Below are 19,000 nucleotides of genomic sequence, written 5' to 3'. Positions count from 1 at the left end.
TAGCTATTAAAAAACAAGCAAAATTTTAAAAATATTTTAATGTAATTCCCTTGTTGTGCCAAACGTTAACATATTAGAATGTAGTGAAAGAGGCATGGCAAAGGACTAATAGTCTCTCAACAACCACTACTTCTCCTAACTGTCTTGGGATAAGTACTCTTTAATCACCACAGCAGAACATCTAAACGAAGCCCAATGCAAGCAAAAATTCAGAAAGAATTAAAACAGTTATACAGTGGTCCCCTGCACTAGAAATAATTGTCAAATCCTTATTTATATCCTCATCGGTTCAAAGTATTGAAATTGTGAATTTACTTTTAATCATTGTTCAATCTCAGGTCAGTAATTTAGGACACAGGAAGGTGGGTCTATGTCATAGGATTAATGCAGATTCTCGTGTGTGTGTGTGTGTGTTCTTGTGTGTGTGTGTGTTCTTGTGTGTGTGTGTGTGTGTGTGTGTGTTAGTTCCCATCTTTCCACATTAAGAAGCATAGCAGGTAGCATACTTTTGGCCAAATCTCAGCGGTGGCATATTTCCATCTCCCAGGGGTATGGGAAGACCCAACTGCACAGCAGTAACAATAATTCTAGCATATCCGTTTATGAAATAACTTTGGCAGTAATGGCAAGAGGATTTGGATGAAAGTGTATTTGTGGTCTTCCAGCTGGAAGATCAGAGCAGAGATTCTAAAGCAAAAGGCACAGAGTGGGATGGCAGATAGTAGCTGTTTGGATAAGAACAGAAGAGAGTTGAGGACCCATGCTGAGCTCAAGGGGAAATGCAAACAAGGCAGTCATTTCAGAATACCCCTGTTGCCCAGTGTGAGCTCGAGGGCTTACCGATGCCATCTGCTGGATATATTTGGGATTTAAAAATGGAATCTACACAATACTCCAGTGTCTCCCTGTACTGTACTGTGGTTTTGGCGGTTCTAGTGAAAAGAAAAATGAAAAACAACCCATCTTAAAAAAAAAAAAAAGAAGGAATGGAAATGAATTCCAGGTTGACTGTACCTTAAGGAGACTGGGGTTTTGTATTTTCACTTCATGTTTTGAAGCATTAGAGTATTTAATTGAATTTCTTTTAGCAGAAATTTGTGGTAGTGCAGTTTCGTCATATATGATACTCAGGACACTGGATGTCGGGTTTGGACTGTAAATCCATTGATCTCCTAAGAAGCTACTATATGCTATAAACTTTATACACAATACATTCCCTTTTTATACTTTATTGGAGGAGAGTATAATGGTTTGTTTAGGTTTAGTTTCTTTTTTTTAATTAGAAAGGGGAAAAATGGTTAAGAGGAGAAAAGAACAAGTATCACTATTTGGCCAAAACTATTACATATGCATTTGAATTATACATAAAATATGGTATTTCAATTTTGTTCCTGTATTTCTAATTGTTTCATGGAAAATGTCCTCTGTTAGTCACATAATCTCTCTGTAGGATTATTTTAAGAACATGACTTTAAAATTAGAAAATTCCTTGTGGTGCTTCAATAAAACTTTAGAACTTTTAGGAATGTATGGCTAAATTGACATTGATTCTAGACTACATTTCCCCAAAAGTACTAATCCCATAGGATTTATAGTGGGGAAAATTGGTTTCCCCACAGTCAGATCAATTTGGAATATGCCAATTCCAAATATCTCCTGGAATTCCATGAAGCATATTAATTAAAATGGAAGAGTTGGTGTTTATTGAGAGTTTGTCATTGTTGCATTTGAGCTTCACAATGATTTTATTATGTAGGCACAAGTGTTAATCCTAGTTATAAATGAGGAAACTGAGGCTCATAGGATTGGTAATTTGCTCAAAGTCACACCGTAAGAGAACGGAGACATTGACTCATTTACTTTAGAGCTCACGCTCATAGGTCTGAAGTCATATGTCCCCAAATATTATTCATATTAATATGAATTTTATGTTAATTGATTTCAATATTGATATTAACCTGTTCAAAGCTTTGAGGAGTGATGCAGTAATGACATCTATTAATTTGGTTAACCTAGCATTTCTAAATCTACTTGCTATAGAATGCTTATGAATTTTTGTGGAAGTAGTGTCCCACAGAATATAGTTCTAGAAATACTGATATAAGCTATAGACTTGGTATACCTAGGAGCCAGGAGGGGAGTAGCTCTTTAATATTTCTCTGGCCACTTATTCCAGCATAACCGTTGGGGTCCTTCCCCAGGCATGTTTCCACCTGGTGATTTGGAATAGATAGGAGTAGGAAGTAAACACCTGAAATCCTTGCTGCTGCAGGTGCACGGAGCACTGGAACCCTTTGCATAAGCATGTAATATTTAGTACATCCTGCAAAGGGAACAAGTTTAATTTAGTTAAGCCACAAGGTTGAGTGAAAAACAGCATGTTGCTGTTATTGTTTAGTCAATTAAATTGTCCTCTGTGCTCGTAGGAACTGTTCCACATTTATTACCAGTGAGATACACGCTCTGGCAATTTCTTTGCTTCCGATTTTCTTATATTTAGCACATCTAAAGATTTGAGGACAAATGATGGAAGACATGGTGATGAATTGTCAGGCTTTTCTAAAGATTCAGAAGTTCTAAAGTTCCTGCCAGTGACAGATGGTCTGTCCTTACTCATCGCTTGTCTTCCTGACAGGGCTTGATTTTTTTCCCCCCTTTTCTGCTCAATTCCCTTAAAATAAGCTCAGCTTCTTGGGAGGCGGGGTAGTCTCATTTGTTATAACTATGTTACTTTGTATCAGTGTCGAAGCAAGTCTGTATGAACATGCACCATGCTCCTTTACACGATTAATATACACATGTCTAGTGATAAGAGAGAAGCATGGGTTAAGAAGGAGAGGAGGAGCAGATTATGAAGGAAAATCCATATTTCCTTTCTGTTATTTTGATAACCAAACATACAGGAGTCTCCATTGGATAGTTTTTTCCTGCTGACTTGCCCAAGCATAATGCTGACTTAATAGCTCTGGCATAATATCATCTTTTGAGGAGGGTTTCTTATCGTTATGGTAATAAAATTTTTATTAATTTTAGAATCTTCAATATTTCATAGCAGTCTAAAATTTCTTGAAATTTTGGACTAAAATATACAATTAATATTTACTAACTTGCTAGACATTTATAAGAATCCACAGAATGGGCGCCTGGGTGGCTCAGTGGTTAAGCGTCTGCCTTCGGCTCAGGTCATGATCCCGGAGTCCCGGGATCGAGTCCCGCATCAGGCTCCCTGCTGGGCAGGAAGCCTGCTTCTCCCTCTCCCACTCCCCCTGCTTGTGTTCCTGCTCTCTCTCTCTCTCTCTCTCTGTCAAATAAATAAATAAAAATCTTAAAAAAAAATAAAGTAAAAAAAATAAATAAAAAGAATCCACAGAATGAGAACACACAACTATAGCAATGATGTGCTCAGATATAAAATATGTTCCCAGTGAAAAAAAAGGAAAACAATCAATCAATTGCTTAATCCCTTCCATTGGCTTCAAATATGTTTACTGCTGAAGGAGGAGATGAGATACTTAGGTAAGGAAGATGGGGAAAGGAAACAATTTTCCCTCTTTGAATTCTAATGTAACTGTGGAAATAAATATAAAGGTTTAAAAAATTCTAGGATATCTTATAGTCACTTCTTAATCTTTTATCTAGAAGTAGTTCAGTCCTTCTAATTAACAATGCCACTAGTCCGATACAGCATTACTGAGACTGAGGTATATCAGGTGAAAAGGGATTAATATTACTAAAAAATAGAAAAATTATCAGATGATTTGATTTGGCTTTACAATATCTAGTTGGCTTTTGTTATCCACACAAATCGCTACGAATTTCTTTTCATTTAAATATGTCTCTCCTTAGAATGTTCATTATATGTTAGCTCAATGTGATAATGTGTGGAAAGCATAAACCACATTATCACTCCTTTCCATCTTTTTTTTAAAAATCTGAGGTAATTTTACTATTCTGAAGGAGATACATATATATATGTATACAAACACACATACTATATACCAGTATAGGTATAGTAGTATATTTTATTTTATCTGTACAATATACCTATTCTAGTCATTTAAGTGAAAGAACTCAAAGCTTACCAGATTTCCAAAGTCTAGGCTATTGAACTGCCTGTCATCTTTTTTTGCCCCTTACTAAATGCTCCTTCCATTTATAGTTGTCAGTTCCCTTTTTAACTGGTGGCTTTTTCACATCACTTACTTTTGGTAACATTCAATTATTAAAAAATCAGAGAACTCATGCCAGATCATTGTTGATGCATAAAGATGTTAACATAAACCTAAGGAAAGTATATTCCTCCTCAGTTGATGAATGGAAGCATTAACATTTTGTGTACAACATAGCAATAAAAAAGTTTCAAAGTTTCTTTATAACAGGGTGCTGCCTTAATACATGGATTTGAGTTGTGTATACATATTTTGGTATGTAATTAAAGGACAGACATATCTACCTTTTCCTTCTTAAGTACCTTTCTGGTATAATTTGTCTTCTTTCCCCAAAGAATACTGGGCTCATGAAAGAAGTCCTGAATATTCAACATTTGTGAGAAGGCCAACAAATATTGCATGGTTTTGAAATCATGCCTTTATAAAATCACAGGATTTAAAATTACTCTAATGAGCTGTTTATTAAAATTTATTAAAGTTAGAAAAAGGTACATAGCTAAGATTAATAAAAACGCATTACATTAGATTACAATAGGCTAAATTACTCTAACAAGTAGACCCAAAATGTAATGTGTCAAGAGGTTTATTTCTGGGTTAGTACAATACCACATCAGGTAGTAGGAGAGGAATAGGGTCTGTTCCAAGAACTCAAGCTATTGTAGTAAATGATTTATTCCCTTATCTGCAGTAATATGCTAATAATCTTTTTCCTTGTTTCAAATTTATACTATGAAATGTGTTGATACTCATGAGTGAAATTAAAGACAGGAGTGAAGAAGATAATCTCCCTGCTGACCCTAAGCAAGGGAGGGTGGTAGAGTTATTAGAATCATGGCCTGAGGTGAGATATATGCCTTTCTCCTCTACTGAAACACAAGACTGAAACTGTACTTCTATACTGTTTCATGCTTTTGCCTGAAAGTTTATTTCAGGTCAGAGTGTGAAAGATAAATAAGACTAATGGTCTAGACAAATTATCAGTAAGTTACCGTTGTAACCTTTACCTTCTACCTCTTTCATAAGTGCTGTTGTACAAGAAAACTTTTCACTTAAAAAGGTCCATGGGTTAATGAAGAGTTCTTAGAGCCTGAATGTTGCTTAATCTGTCCAAATGGTACAGATTATCAAAATGAAGACAATTTAAGCTAAACTGAGTCATCTCCTCACTCTATGGCTGATATTGCTTCAGTAGTTCTTTCAATCTATATTTTGGCTTTCGTTTCTCTTTGTATTCTTGCTGTTTCCGTATTTTGGTCATGCTTTTTTTAGTCATGGGCTTTTATAAAAAACATATTTCTCTCTATTTTATCTGGAGAACTACTTTCCTTATATCAGAATCTCTGGTTTGTATTTCTTTAAATTCTTATGGAGTTCCTGCCTATTTTCCAGTACTTTTTATTGCTAATAAATTAGTGATGATTTGTCTAAGATAATTGAAGAAATATAATCATAAAATTAGAAATAAGTGCTGTCATTAATGTTATAAAGTGATTTCTAAAACTGAAAACTGCCAGAGTCATGTTTTCTACATTGTTTCACATATAAATTGAAAATATATTTATTTCAAAAAATGATAATAATGATATAACTTAAAAATAAATAACATTTCTTCACTTCTATGATAATGTGTTATCTATACACTTCAGTAAATTCATAGGGACCGATGTGATACCTATTGATAGTACAAAATTTATACCAAAATTAAAAAACAAAGATTCTGAAAGTAACTATATCCTTTCAGAAAACACTGAATCATACAAGAAATATATTTCCAATTGTATTTCTCATGATTCAGTGCATCTTTCAACAGTCATTTATCAGTTGGAGGAAGAATAACCAGCAAAACACAATCACCATATTATAACAACTCCTTAATAGTTATTAGAAAGCATCATCACTTAAAACCCAATCTTTGGGCATTATCGCTGAAAATATGAGAATAATCTTTTACAAAACAGTCTCACCTAATATATGACTGTATGCCCCATGGTGTGAGTCATAAGAACATACCTTAAAATATGTGTAAGATTGGATAGAATGGAAAGTGATACAGAAGCTACATTTACTACACACACACACACACACACACACACATTCCACACACACACGTATGTGTGCCCCAGCTTACTTTTTTAGCCCAAGAGGGATATGTTCATTTGGAATCAATTTATTCAAAGTTAGTCAGTCAAGATTGCCCCCTATATTGTTTGCTTTTCCTTTTGCATAAATTGTTTGTGTTTATGTAATTAGCAAGCTAAAAGCTACTGAAGTTACTCACCCATAACTTAATGCTAATATAATGTTTATTGCTTTTAGTTTTTACATTCAAATGATTTTACAGTTGAATCTCCTTGGAGAACACAGCACAAAGCGTTTCAGAACACTGAGCAGTTTACTCTGAGAAAATAGCAAGCGTATGCACAGAGAAATAGCAGAAGATAAGAATGCTAAGTTAGAGCCAGATTGTGGAGGGATATGTACTTAGATAATAGAAAGCCATCAAAGTTTATTTGGAATAGGAAATGTGATTTGAACTACACTCCCAGTTAAATCGCTATGTGGTATTATTTTTTTAGTTGAAACCTGTTTTTCTAGGCTTGTGATGAATTTTATTTTCAAACTTAATTAGCAAGTCTACAGTGCATCTACACGTCGAACACAAATGCTTCTATGATGTTCAGCTAACAGTTTTCCATCTTTTATTTAATAACAAAGATCTTTCTAATGTGATATGAGGTTTTTTTGCCATTTGCAAGTATATTCATTTGGTTTGGTTTGGTTTTCACTATTAATGCTGACTGATAGCTGGTTTGTTTTCTGTTCTAGGTTGTGGAGACTAATTTGGTTGCTTTTGACTGTCACTGGATCATTATAAATGAGGTAACACCAACTAAACCTTATTGTCAACTCTGGGTCCTGTTTTCATATAGTTAGTCACAGCATTTCCTATGGCCTTGGAATCCTAAGAGGAAATAGAACACAAAGTAAAGTTTTAGCTTCCTGACTGGATGCTAACTAAAAATGGAATAAGGAGTTTTAAAAAGTTATAAATGGCTTTGTATGAATAAAATAAATGGAGACCGTCTTCCCACTGAGTATCTTTTAGTCTTTTCCGTTGGCATACACTGACTGCTTCGGGAAATCATCTTTATACAAAGTACAGTTCTTCTTTGTAAGCAAAGTGAATTCCTCCCAGTGGAGTCCTTGTGTTCCATTTATATTTTAATGTTGTTTCTAGAACTTTTATATCCACCCTCCTTACATGAGGATTAAATAGTTCAGCATATGAATATGAATAAAGAAGAATAGATATTTTTTCTTTTCATGATGAAATACAATTATTTTAAAATCCATCAAGTTGTCAAATGCTTTATGAAAGTTTATTGATTTTTGTAAAGACAATACATAAGATTAAAAATATATTACAACATGAGAACTCTGTGAGAGAGATCGTTCCATTGGCACCTGCCAGTCGGAATTGGAAAGGACAATGAGCAGATCAGTCATGGACAAATAATGAGATCACATGAATTTGTCCTCAACAAGACCTAGCATTCTTATCATATCTATTACTTAGGAATAAAAAGAATGTATTATTTATCTGTTAGCTGTGTTACTATGGATATATAATGTAATCACCCTGTGTCATTTGTATAGTAAGTATAATATTTACTTTATAAGCTCGTTATAAAAATTAAATGAGATATTACCTAATACTCTTAACATATGCTGACAAATGACACTCAATAAATGGTACTACAATAATGATTATATTACACTAAAGTTCACAGATCAGTTTCTTACATGTTAATGTGTTGAATAGTAAACATTATTCTATGAAGCATTGAGGGAATGACGTTCATAGAAGGTAAATGATTTTACACAGAAAAATAAAAATGATTCAAAGTTTCAAGTTGTGTCTTCTACACATTGGTAGAATTTTAGCATCATTCTTTTTTTTAGCAATAATTAACATATTATGTCATATTAGTTTTAGGTGTGTAACACAAAGATTATGTGTGTATATATATATATACACATAAAAGTGTATATATACACTTAAAAGTGATCACCACAATTAGGTACCATACGTAGCCATACAAAGTTACAGTCTTTTTTTCTTGTGAAGAGAACTTTTAAGATACACTCTCTTAGCAGCTTTCAAATATGCAATAGGGTATTACTGACTACAGTCACCATGCTGTACATTACATCCCCATGATTTATTTTATAACTATAAGTTTGTATTTCTTAATCCCTTTCACCCATTTCCCCCAACCTAATCCTCCTCCCCTCTGGCACCCACCAATATATTCTCTGCATCTATTAGTTTTGCTTGGTTTTGTTTGTTTATTTCTTTTGTTTTTAAGATTCCACATGTAAGTGAAATCGTAACGCATTTGTCTTTCTCTGTCCAACTTATTTCGCTTAGTGTAATACCCTTATGGTTTATTCATGTTGTTGTGAATGGCAAGATTTCATTCCCTTTTAAAGCTGAGTAGTATTCCATTCTGTGTGTATGTGTGCGTGTGTGTGTGTGTGTCCATTTATTAACTGATGGAAACTTAGGTTGCGTCTATATTTTGGCTACTGTACATAATGCTGCAACAAAATGGGGGTTCTTAGACCTTTTTGAATCAGTGTTCTTATTTTCTTTGAATAAATACCCAAAAATGGAATTGCTGGATCATATGTATTTTTTTTTTTAATTTTTTGAGGAGACACCATACGGTTTTCCATAGAGGCTGTACCAATATGCATTCCTACCAGCACTGCACAAAGTTTCCCTTTTCTCCACATCCTCCCCAACACTTATTATTTCTTATCTTTTTGGTAATATCCATTCTACCAGGTGTGAGGTGATCTCTCATTGTGATTTTGATTTGCATTTCACTGATTATTAGTGATATTGAGCATCTTTTTGTGTGCTTGTTGGCCATCTGTATGTCTGCTGTGGGAAAATGTTTGTTCAGATCCTCTGCCCATTTTTAGATTGGTTTTTTGCTATTGAGATGTATGAGTTCTTTATATATTTTGTTTTTGTCTTTGTTTTTTTTTAAGATTCATTTATTTACTTTAAAGAGAGAGAAGGAGCTGAGTGGGGAGAGGGGCAGTGGGAGAGAATCTTCAAGCAGACTCCTCACTGAGTGCAGAGACTGACATAGGGCTCCATCTCATGACCCATGAGATCACGACCTGAGCTGAAAGCAAGAGGCTGAAACTTAACTGACTGAGCCACCCAGGCACCCCTCTTTACATATTTTAGATATTAACCCCTTATCAGATATGTGATTTGCAAATACCTCCTCCTATTCAAAAGGTTACTTTTTCATTTTGTTGATGGTTTCCATCACTGTACAGAAGTTTTGTTTGTTTTGTTTTTAGTTTGCGGTAGCCCTAACTTGTTTATTTTTTGCTTTTGTTGCCCTAGCTTTTGGAGTCAAATCCAAAAAGTCGTGACCAAGACTTATGTCTAAAAGCTTTCCACCTTCTTTTTTTATAGGAGCATTATGGTTTCATGTCTTACATTCAAATCTTTAATCCATTTGAAGTTAATTCTTGTGCATAGTCTAAGATTCTAATTTCATTCTTTTGTGTAGCTGTCCGGTTTTCCCAACAGCATCTATTCTGGACTGCCTTTCCTATTGTATATTCTTGGCTCTTTTATTCTAAATTAATTGACTGAACATAAATACATGGGTTTCTTTCTGGGCTATATGTTGTGTTCCATTGATCTATGTGCCTGTGTTTATGTCAGTACCATACTATTTTGATTACTACAGCTTTGTAATATAGTTTGAAATCAGAGAGTATGATGCCTCCAGGTTTGTTCTTCTTTCTCAAGGTTGCTTTGGCTATTCAGGATCCTTTGTGTTTCCATACAAATTTTAGGATTGTTTGTTTCATTTATGTGAAAATGCCATTGGAATTTTGATAGGGATTACAAGGGTTCTGTAGATTGCCTTGGGTAATATGGACATTTTAACAATATTAATTCTTCCAATCCATCAACATGAAATATATTTTCATTTAGTTGTCCATGTCTTAGAGTTTGCAGTATAAAACTCTTTCACTTCCTTGGTTAAATTTGTTTCTCGATATTTCATTCTTTTTAAACAGTTGTGAGTGGGGTCGTTTTCTTAATTTCTCCTTCTGTTTTTGCAGCAACCCATAGATTTTGGTGTGTTACAGTTCCATTTTCATTTGCTCATTCCCTTACATGTCACAAGTTCTTTTTCCTCTTTTACGATTCTCTTCTTATCTTTAAGTTTTGAAATTTAACTATAAGGTATCTTGATGTGGCTGTTTTTGGGTTCCTCTTATTTGGAATTCTCTGGACCAACTGGACCTGGATGTCTGTTTCCTTCCCCAGGTTAGGGAAGTTTTCAGCCATTATTTCTTCAAATACATTTTTCCGTCCCTTTCTCACTCTGTTCTCCTTTTGGGACTTCCATGATGCAAATTTTGTTCTGTTTGATGTTGTTTTATAGGTTCCTTAAGCTATCTTTGGGTTTTGATTTGTTTTCTTTTTGCTGCTCTGACTGGTTGAGTTCTACTGCCTTGTCTTCAAGATAACTGATCCTTTCTTCTGCTTCATCTAGTCTGCTGCTGAACCTTTCTAGTGTATTCTTCGGTTGAATTATTGTATTCTTTAGCTCTATGACTTCTGTTGGTATTTTCTTATATTTTCTATCTCTCTTTGAAGTTCTCACTATTTTTATTCATCTTCTTCTGAGTTTGGTGAGCATCTTTATGACCATTATTTTGAACTCTTTATCAAGTAAATTAAATATCTCTGTTTCATTAAGGTTTTTTTCCTGAGGTTTTATGGTATTCTTTTGTTTGGAACATATTCCTTTGTTTCTTCATTTTGCTTGACTATGTTTGTTACTATGTATTGGGAAAAACAGCTTTCTCTCCCAGTCCTGAATGAGTGGCTTTGTGTAGAAGATGAACCTTCATTCAACCCTGACCTAGCTCTTGGTTGTCTCTGAAACCTCTGTGATTGCCTAAGAAACGTGATTTATTCTTGATCAGTCCCAATTGTTGAAATTGTGCCAATCCTGCCAGTGTTCCAAAGGGACGGATCCCAGTTAACACCTAGTTTCATGCTGATTGGAAGCTCAGGCGCCAATTTTTAAAGGATGCAAATATATATTGTAAACCCTGTTGGCCTCCAGACAAGTCCATGTAAAGGTGTTCCCTTGCTAACTTGTAAAAATTGGGGTTCCAGACAAGTGTATAAACTCCTTTCTTGAAGGTACTGGCAAGCCGTAGTGAGGCAAGGGAGAGCACAAAGATGGCAACCTCTGGCCTATGTAGCCTCTGGAGATGTGGCAGTCCTGAAGCCTGCCCCTCTGGCTGAAATTCCAGGACAAGTAAAATAGGTGTTCTTCCGAGGAAGATGTAGATGTTTCAGTCTGCTTTCTGTGCTATGGCCTGGGGATGGTAGCCTGCCAAGAACTATCTCTCTGATTATTTCAATCCCATGGGGCCCAGAAATGCAAGCCCCCCTGGACCCCTGAGCCAACTGCTCAAGGGGTGTCTTGTGTGTGGACTATGTGTGTTTGCTGGTTTGAACAGGGCCACGGGATAGTGTGAGGCTACGGCATGCCTGCTGGCTTTAGCGGGACCACAGGAGAGTACAGGGCTGGGGCACACCTACAAGCAAGGTAGAGTGACAGTGCAAAAATGATGCCCACCAGCACCTTCATCTCCAGAGAGAGGCCAACAGGTCCCTGCCCCTCTGGCAGATGCATTAAGATTAACAAATGAGGGGCGCCTGGGTGGCTCAGTTGGTTAAGCGACTGCCTGCGGCTCAGGTCATGATCCTGGAGTCCCGGGATCGAGTCCCGCATCGGGCTCCCTGCTTGGCGGGGAGTCTGCTTCTCCCTCTGACCCTCCTCCCTCTCATGCTCTCTGTATCTCATTCTCTCTGTCTCAAATAAATAAATAAAATCTTCAATAAAAAAAAATTAAAAAAAAAAAGATTAGCAAATGAATTTCTTTCATATATGCTCTGGGTGGGTTTCGAACTGCTGCTTTTGCACTGGGTCCTGAGGTGAATGAGTCTGTGTGTAAGCCCTTTAAAAATGGAACCTCAGGGGCGCCTGGGTGGCTCAGTTGGTTAAGTGACTGCCTTCGGCTCAGGTCATGATCCTGGAGTCCTGGGATAGAGTCCCATGTCAGGCTCCCTGCTCAGCAGGGAGTCTGCTTCTCCCTCTGACCCTCCCCTCTCTCATTCTCTCTCTGTCTCTCAAATAAATAAATAAATCTTTTAAAAAAAATGGAACCTCAGTTCCCTACATCTCTTTGGGTCTCCTAGATGTAAGCCCCATTGGTTTTCAAAGCCAGAAACTTTGAGAGCTTATCTCTCCACTGTAGGTCCTAAGGTTTGGGATGCCAAAGGTGGGGCATACACCGCTTGCTTCTCAGGGAGAAGCTGTATTTGTGAAATACCTCTCAACTGTGTGTCATCATGCTGGGGGTGGGCTTTTTGATAAGACCATGTCTCTGCCTCTCCTACCCATCTTGATGTGGCTCTTTATGTGCTCAGCTGATTTCCAGTACTTTTTCAGAAGAGATTATTCCATATGCAGCTGTTGATTCAGTGTGTCCAAGTGTGAAGGTGAATTCAGGATATTCCTATACAACCTATTTATTTATTTATTTATTTATTTAAACTTAGTTGATGTACAATATTGCATTAGTTTCAGGTGTGTGATATAGTGATTCAACAAGTATTATGCTCACCACAAGTTTAGCTCTCTTTTGTCATCATACAACACTAGTATAATATCATTGACTCTATTTCTTATGATGTGCCTTTTAATCCCTTGACTTATTCATTCCATAACTAGAAATCTGCATTTTCCTCTCCCCTTCACCTGTTTTGTCCATCTTCCCAACCCCCCATCATTCTGGCAACCATCAGTTTGTTCTCTATAGGTTTGATACTGCCTTTGTTTGTTTATTCATTTGGTGTTTGTTTTGTTTTTAGATTCCAAATATGAGTGAAATTATATGGTCTTTCTCAGTCCGACATATTTCACTTAGCATAATACCCTCTAGGTCCATCTATGTTGTTGCAGAGAGCACAATCCCATTCTTTTTTATGACTGCATACTATTCGTGTGTGTGTGTGTGTGTGTGTGTATCCATTTATCTATCAGTGGACACTTAGATTGATTCTGTATCTTGCCTATGCCACCATCTTGAACTTTCTCTGATGATTTTTTTCCAGTTCAGCGTAAAGACACAAAACATCTTGCAAGCTTGTTTTGGGCCTGCCCAACTTTAGGGCTACATGATTTGTTGCTGTATTTCTCATGTCAGGTTAAGATGTATTTTTCTGAGATCCCCACAGATGATAATATGTATGTGTGTGAGATCTGCTTTCCTTTTTTTATTATTATTATTTCTTATTAACATATAATGTATTTTTTGTTTCAGGGGTACAGATCTGCTTTCTAATAGAGTTTTGATACCTTCTAATTTTCTAATACCACTCAATTTTCTATCTACAATGACTAACATCAGGAGACAGAGAAGGGAAAGGGAAATCTTAGTAAATTTCAGGATAACTTTTCAAATTGGATGTTTTAATTTGTATTTTTCAGCATGGAATCTATGAGTCAAGTAAATTAAACAGTTTGCCAAATACTACACAACCATTAAGTGGTGATAAAGGGTTTAAAAACATTTTTTTTTCCAGTCTAAACTTTTTTTTGGATAATTCTCCTTAGAGATTTTTTTTTTAATTTCTGCTGCCTCAGTTTTAATCTTATGGAAATGATTTATACCATTAATTTTTGTCCTTAGGTTAATTATTTTCTAGATTACTATTCTTTGAAATAAAAAATCCTCTTAGTTTTTTTCATTTTTATCTTACACCCAACTTATGATGGGGAAGAGACCACACAGATTTCCTGGTAAAAAACAAGCTGGAGTCATTTTACTTGTTTGTATCAATAGAGCCAGCTAGGAAAAAAGTGATTTATTGCCTCCTTAGAGAAATGGATTAATTAAACGAATTAATACTTAGAATTATTAAATGAAAATGTCCATTCCCTTCTATTCTTTGATAATATTACATAGGAGACCCCTGGATTACTTTTTTTTTCCATATCCAATTTAACTTCTAACAACATGCCTGAATCTTAAAAGTGTGAACCCAGGTAGAGCTTCTGGAACACCAGCGGTCATCTATCTACTGCTTGTGTGTCTATTTGTGCTGTGGGAGAAATCACTCCTTCCTATCATACAGAGGAAGTCTGAGGAGACTAGAGTGTATTTCACTAGTGACGAATATTCAGGAAATAATAATAACACTTTCTATTTTAGTATAGATTTCATAAACATTAAGAATCTTTTTAAGCTTACAATTAAATTTCTTTCATAAAATATTAGAAGGAAAATGTTGTCTTTAAATGGATGTTCAATAATTTGGGCCACTATTTTGCAAATAAAACATTCACACAAACAAAGCGATCTAACCAGCAAATAACTCACTAACTGTTAGAAAGAAGTATAGAAGGGCGCCTGGGTGGCTCAGTTGGTTAAGCAACTGCCTTCAGCTCAGGTCATGATCCTGGAGTCCCGGGATCGAGTCCCGCATCGGGCTCCCTGCTCGGCAGGGAGTCTGCTCCTCCCTCTCATGCTCTCTGTCTCTCATTCTCTCTGTCTCAAATAAATAAATAAAATCTTTAAAAAAAAAAAAAAAAAAAAAGAAAGAAGTATAGAAGACCACAGTTCTTTTTTACCTTCTTCACACTTGGATTTTTACTGTAATAGTTATAACTATAACTTTGCCTTTACCATTCCTGAAACCCTTGTGTCCTTTTTACATGCAGCCCTTCTTACTAGTCTTTGAGCAGAGCTGTCATTTCTTTTGGGCAAGTCAGTACCACCTACCTTTGAAAAATCTGGTGTTCAGTCCACAGTTTATATTTGTTATTAGTTTTATCTAGACTAGGTTCAAACATGTTTTCTGTATTTTCATTCCTAAGAAAAATCATCATTATCCATATATCTGCAGCCAACATTCTTCTAAATGATTCCATTTGGTTACCTCATTTTCTCTGAAATATGCCTTCGGAAACTTGACTCTCACTACCTTTACTTCATTTATGAGTTGTTTATACAAATTTATAATAAATGAATCAAATTTATCCTAGTTTCCGTAAAAGAAGAAACATAGATTTCTCAAATTTGCTAGGAAGTTAACAAACTCTAAAAGTAGTAACAACAACAGCAAAAATCTACCCATATGCAAATGTCCATTTGACTGAACACGGAAAACATGAATCTGTCTGGTTTGGTTTGCATAGCTACTATTTTGTTGCTAATTTTAAAATGGGTTGCAAACATTTATTTAATCTATTGCACCAATAGTTTTTTAGAAAGGTACTATAAATCAAAGTTGGCATTGTGCATCATGATACAAATTGATGTACAAACTTGAAAACAATATATTTTTTTCATTTGCATTAAGTGTGCTGTAATAATGAGAGGCTGTGCTAGCTCATACGGCGTAATCAATCATATGTTAGTAGCTGGTAATGGTATTTATCTTCTCCCTGCAATCAGTGAATCCAGCTCAGAACAGCCTTTCCATGTAAGTATTGTCATCCCCCCTTAGGGTTGTGAAGCAGATGGCCTAGCACTTTATTTAAGTTTTACAAAAGTTAGAAATTCGGATAGAAAAATATGCACTGTTTAGAGATGCAAGAAGCATCATGCTATAAGCACCCTCTATTCTCTGGTAATACTGAACCTGACCTTTGGTGCCCTGACTTCTTGTTTAAATAGTTTAAGTTAATCTCTGCAATTGAGTATTGCAGTTAAGGAGAAGTTGTTTAGATTAAAAAAGCCTATATATGTAAAGGATGTTGTTCATTTTTCCTAGTTTAGTGATTAATTACACTGCTCACTACTAGTCTCTCAAGCAGAAAGTTGCCATTCTGTTGCACTTCCTGCTGGTATATAGCCTACAGTTGGTTTTGTTCCATATTTCAACATCATGTTTGTGTAATTATTTCACATTAATGTTAAATTTTGTGGAAGAATCAAAGGAGCATCATTGCTAAAGCATGAAGAATACAAACATTAGCAAAAACAACAACAAAAAGCATAATCTTTTCAAACTATGCCACATAGTACACTGCTTAATGGCATTACTAAAATCTGGTTTATTTGATAGTGCTGAAGTTATGAAAGCATCCCAGTTTCTACACTTAAAATTTCAGGTATCTATCTTTAGAAGATAGTTTGGTGAAGTCCTGCCATTCATTCATTTATTCATTCATTTTTAAATTTATCAACATTTAGTGAATACCTACTATGAGATAGAAACTTTGTTAGATGCTAAATGATTTTAAAAAAGGAAAAAAAAAGGAAAAAGAAAGGAGGATCTCTTCTTTAAAAGAGTTTATGCAGTATAGATTGGCATCTGATCTAATGGATTTTGAGAGTCTTTCCTTTCCTGGAATTCATTAATTTAAACCTAAGCTGATACACTACAAAAATTTGGGAGCGATTCAGTTCTCCTAAAAGATTTGTTCTGTGAAGTGGCTGTTTCTTGATGGAGTTGTATCCCTGCTAGGTATTTTAGCTTTCCTCTTCCTTCTCTCTTACACATTTCAGGGTTCACCTACGAAACTATTACAACAAAGTGAATAGAAATATTTTCTTGACTATTTTGACTTGATTATTAGTAATTTATTATTATTATTATTAAGTTATTTTTTGAAAAAAAAAAAAGACTGTATGCCTTACTCCTAAGGAGGTACAGCAAAAAGTTTGATACAATAAAACATATTTTTTAAATCTTTATTGCATTATTAATTCTTATATCAGAAATATACTCATTCATATAAAGACTGCAGAAAGGGCAAACAATTTGTTATTTAGCCTTTTTAAATTCTTTAAAACTCAGAAAATTTCTGTATATCTTTATAGAGATTAGCATAATTTGGTGGTACTGGAGGCTTGGAAGAGTGAGTGTTTGAACTGGTTCTATATATGGTTATTTTTTAAAATCTGATGGTTTGCACATTTTTTAAAGTTCGGAGTCTTAGAACAATGTAGATTCTAATAGATTATATAATAGTTTCATATTTTATTATAGAAGTTTACTTATGGATTTTTTTCATTTAAAAGGGTATCTTAATAGATTAAGTATTCATTTGACTTTCAGTGTTTACATAACATTGCTTCTGTCACTCTTGAAATGCACATTTTGAAATGGCAGAAGTAAAGTTCTGTAAATATAAAATAGCTGCCTAATCAAGTTTTCATATCACTATCAAACTATTTTTGAGATCAGGTGTCAAAACTAAAACTTCAAGTGAATTTTTTGAGACAGACTGTCTGTTAACTTCATTCAGAATGGCAGATTCTTTCCTCTCAGAAAATTACTTCCTTTTCCCTTCCCCAAATAATAATAGACAAAATATATTCAATTTAAACTGACATTTCCTCAGATATAGTTTAGTCACTTAGACACCTGAGAACTTCAGCTTTCAAAACCTGTAAAAGGTTTTTGTGGGCTTCAAAATAGTCCACTTAAAGACTTTGGCTCATGATAGATTACTTTATTATTCCTTATAGAATCATCAGGGTGTTAAATACTAGAAAAATATATCTTTATAGTTTTAATTTCTATCATTCGTGAATATTAATCTAAATATTTCCCATGAGGAAATGTGGATTTCTTGTATAATTACTTTAGAGAGTGTTTCTTTTGATGACATTTATAAATTCATACCATGAGTAAAGAATATTTTGAATGAAGACCTTGGAATTTCTCTGGTTCTTTATTTATAAAGTAAGAATCACAGTATCTGAATCAGAATGCAGTTTTTAGTAGAAAATGAGACAATAGGTGAAGTGCTTAATATTTTATCAAATATATAGTAGAGAGTTAATGTAAGTTTTTGTGCTAACATGCTGATTTGTAGTTCATCAAGGCTGGGGCAGGTAGTAATGGTACTCTTTGACAAAATGTTGCTATATCAGTATTACTAAAGAAAAAAAGACCACATGTATAACAAAAATTAGTTAACGTTATGGAAAAAGTGGTAGAATCTCTCACTGCCTTTTAAATAAAAATTCCTGGCTGCACAACATGGAATTAAAAAAAAAAAGTAAAGACACTAAAAGGCAATATTAATTACTTTTAAAAGATTTCTCGTTAAATTTCAGGCTTAAAATGGAGTTGAGGAGACATTGTTTAATTCTGCTTTGTGAGTAGATAAAAGAGAATTAAAAAGTGACCTGCTTTTTGCCAGATAGTGTTTCTGATGGCTAGTGAAAGGACGTAGACTAAAGGAAAAAGATGGCATTTTAAATGAGAAAAATCATTTTTTATGGTACATTAAGGATTAATTGACCAGAAATCCAGGATATTATACTGGATACAGCTGATGGCAGGTATTGTTTTATTTTCAGAAAATCTCAATTCTGTAAAGATAAAAAATAAAGAATGAATTTTAAAACTAATATATGCTTTAAATAAGAATAATATGTAATTAATCTAGAGAGGAAAAGAAGACAATTTACACCTGTAAATAGTCTTTTTCTTTTTCGTTATTCTGTAATCTTCAAATCAAAACTGAGAAATGCTCACTGCAGTCCAAAATTTATCTTGTGTCAAATCTTTTATTTCTGCTGCTATAAGAATCTACTGAAACCAATAATATGTAATTGCAAAGGCTTCGTTGGTTTAAAACATTCCAAATGGACAATATGAAGCACAAACTTCTTTAGTAAAGACTGTCTTAAAACTAAAATTTATTCTGATTCACTTCTATTCTGACTAATTCCAGTTA

General features: G+C 34.6%; 1 protein-coding gene across 2 annotated transcripts in view; it reads left to right on the top strand.

Moving 5' to 3' along the window:
• Nucleotides 1–19,000, top strand: part of GRID2 (glutamate ionotropic receptor delta type subunit 2) — a 1,393,842-nt gene that overhangs the window by 855,834 nt on the left and 519,008 nt on the right. For both annotated transcript variants that reach the window (XM_044912908.1, XM_044912909.1), the window contains one exon: nucleotides 6,996–7,049. In XM_044912908.1, coding sequence (XP_044768843.1) covers nucleotides 6,996–7,049 — 54 coding nt within the window. The remainder of the gene's footprint in view (nucleotides 1–6,995; nucleotides 7,050–19,000) is intronic.

Source organism: Neomonachus schauinslandi, chromosome 2, assembly GCF_002201575.2.
Source record: "Neomonachus schauinslandi chromosome 2, ASM220157v2, whole genome shotgun sequence".
NCBI lineage: Eukaryota > Metazoa > Chordata > Mammalia > Carnivora > Phocidae > Neomonachus > Neomonachus schauinslandi.
This window is presented reverse-complemented; position numbering and strand designations above follow the sequence as displayed.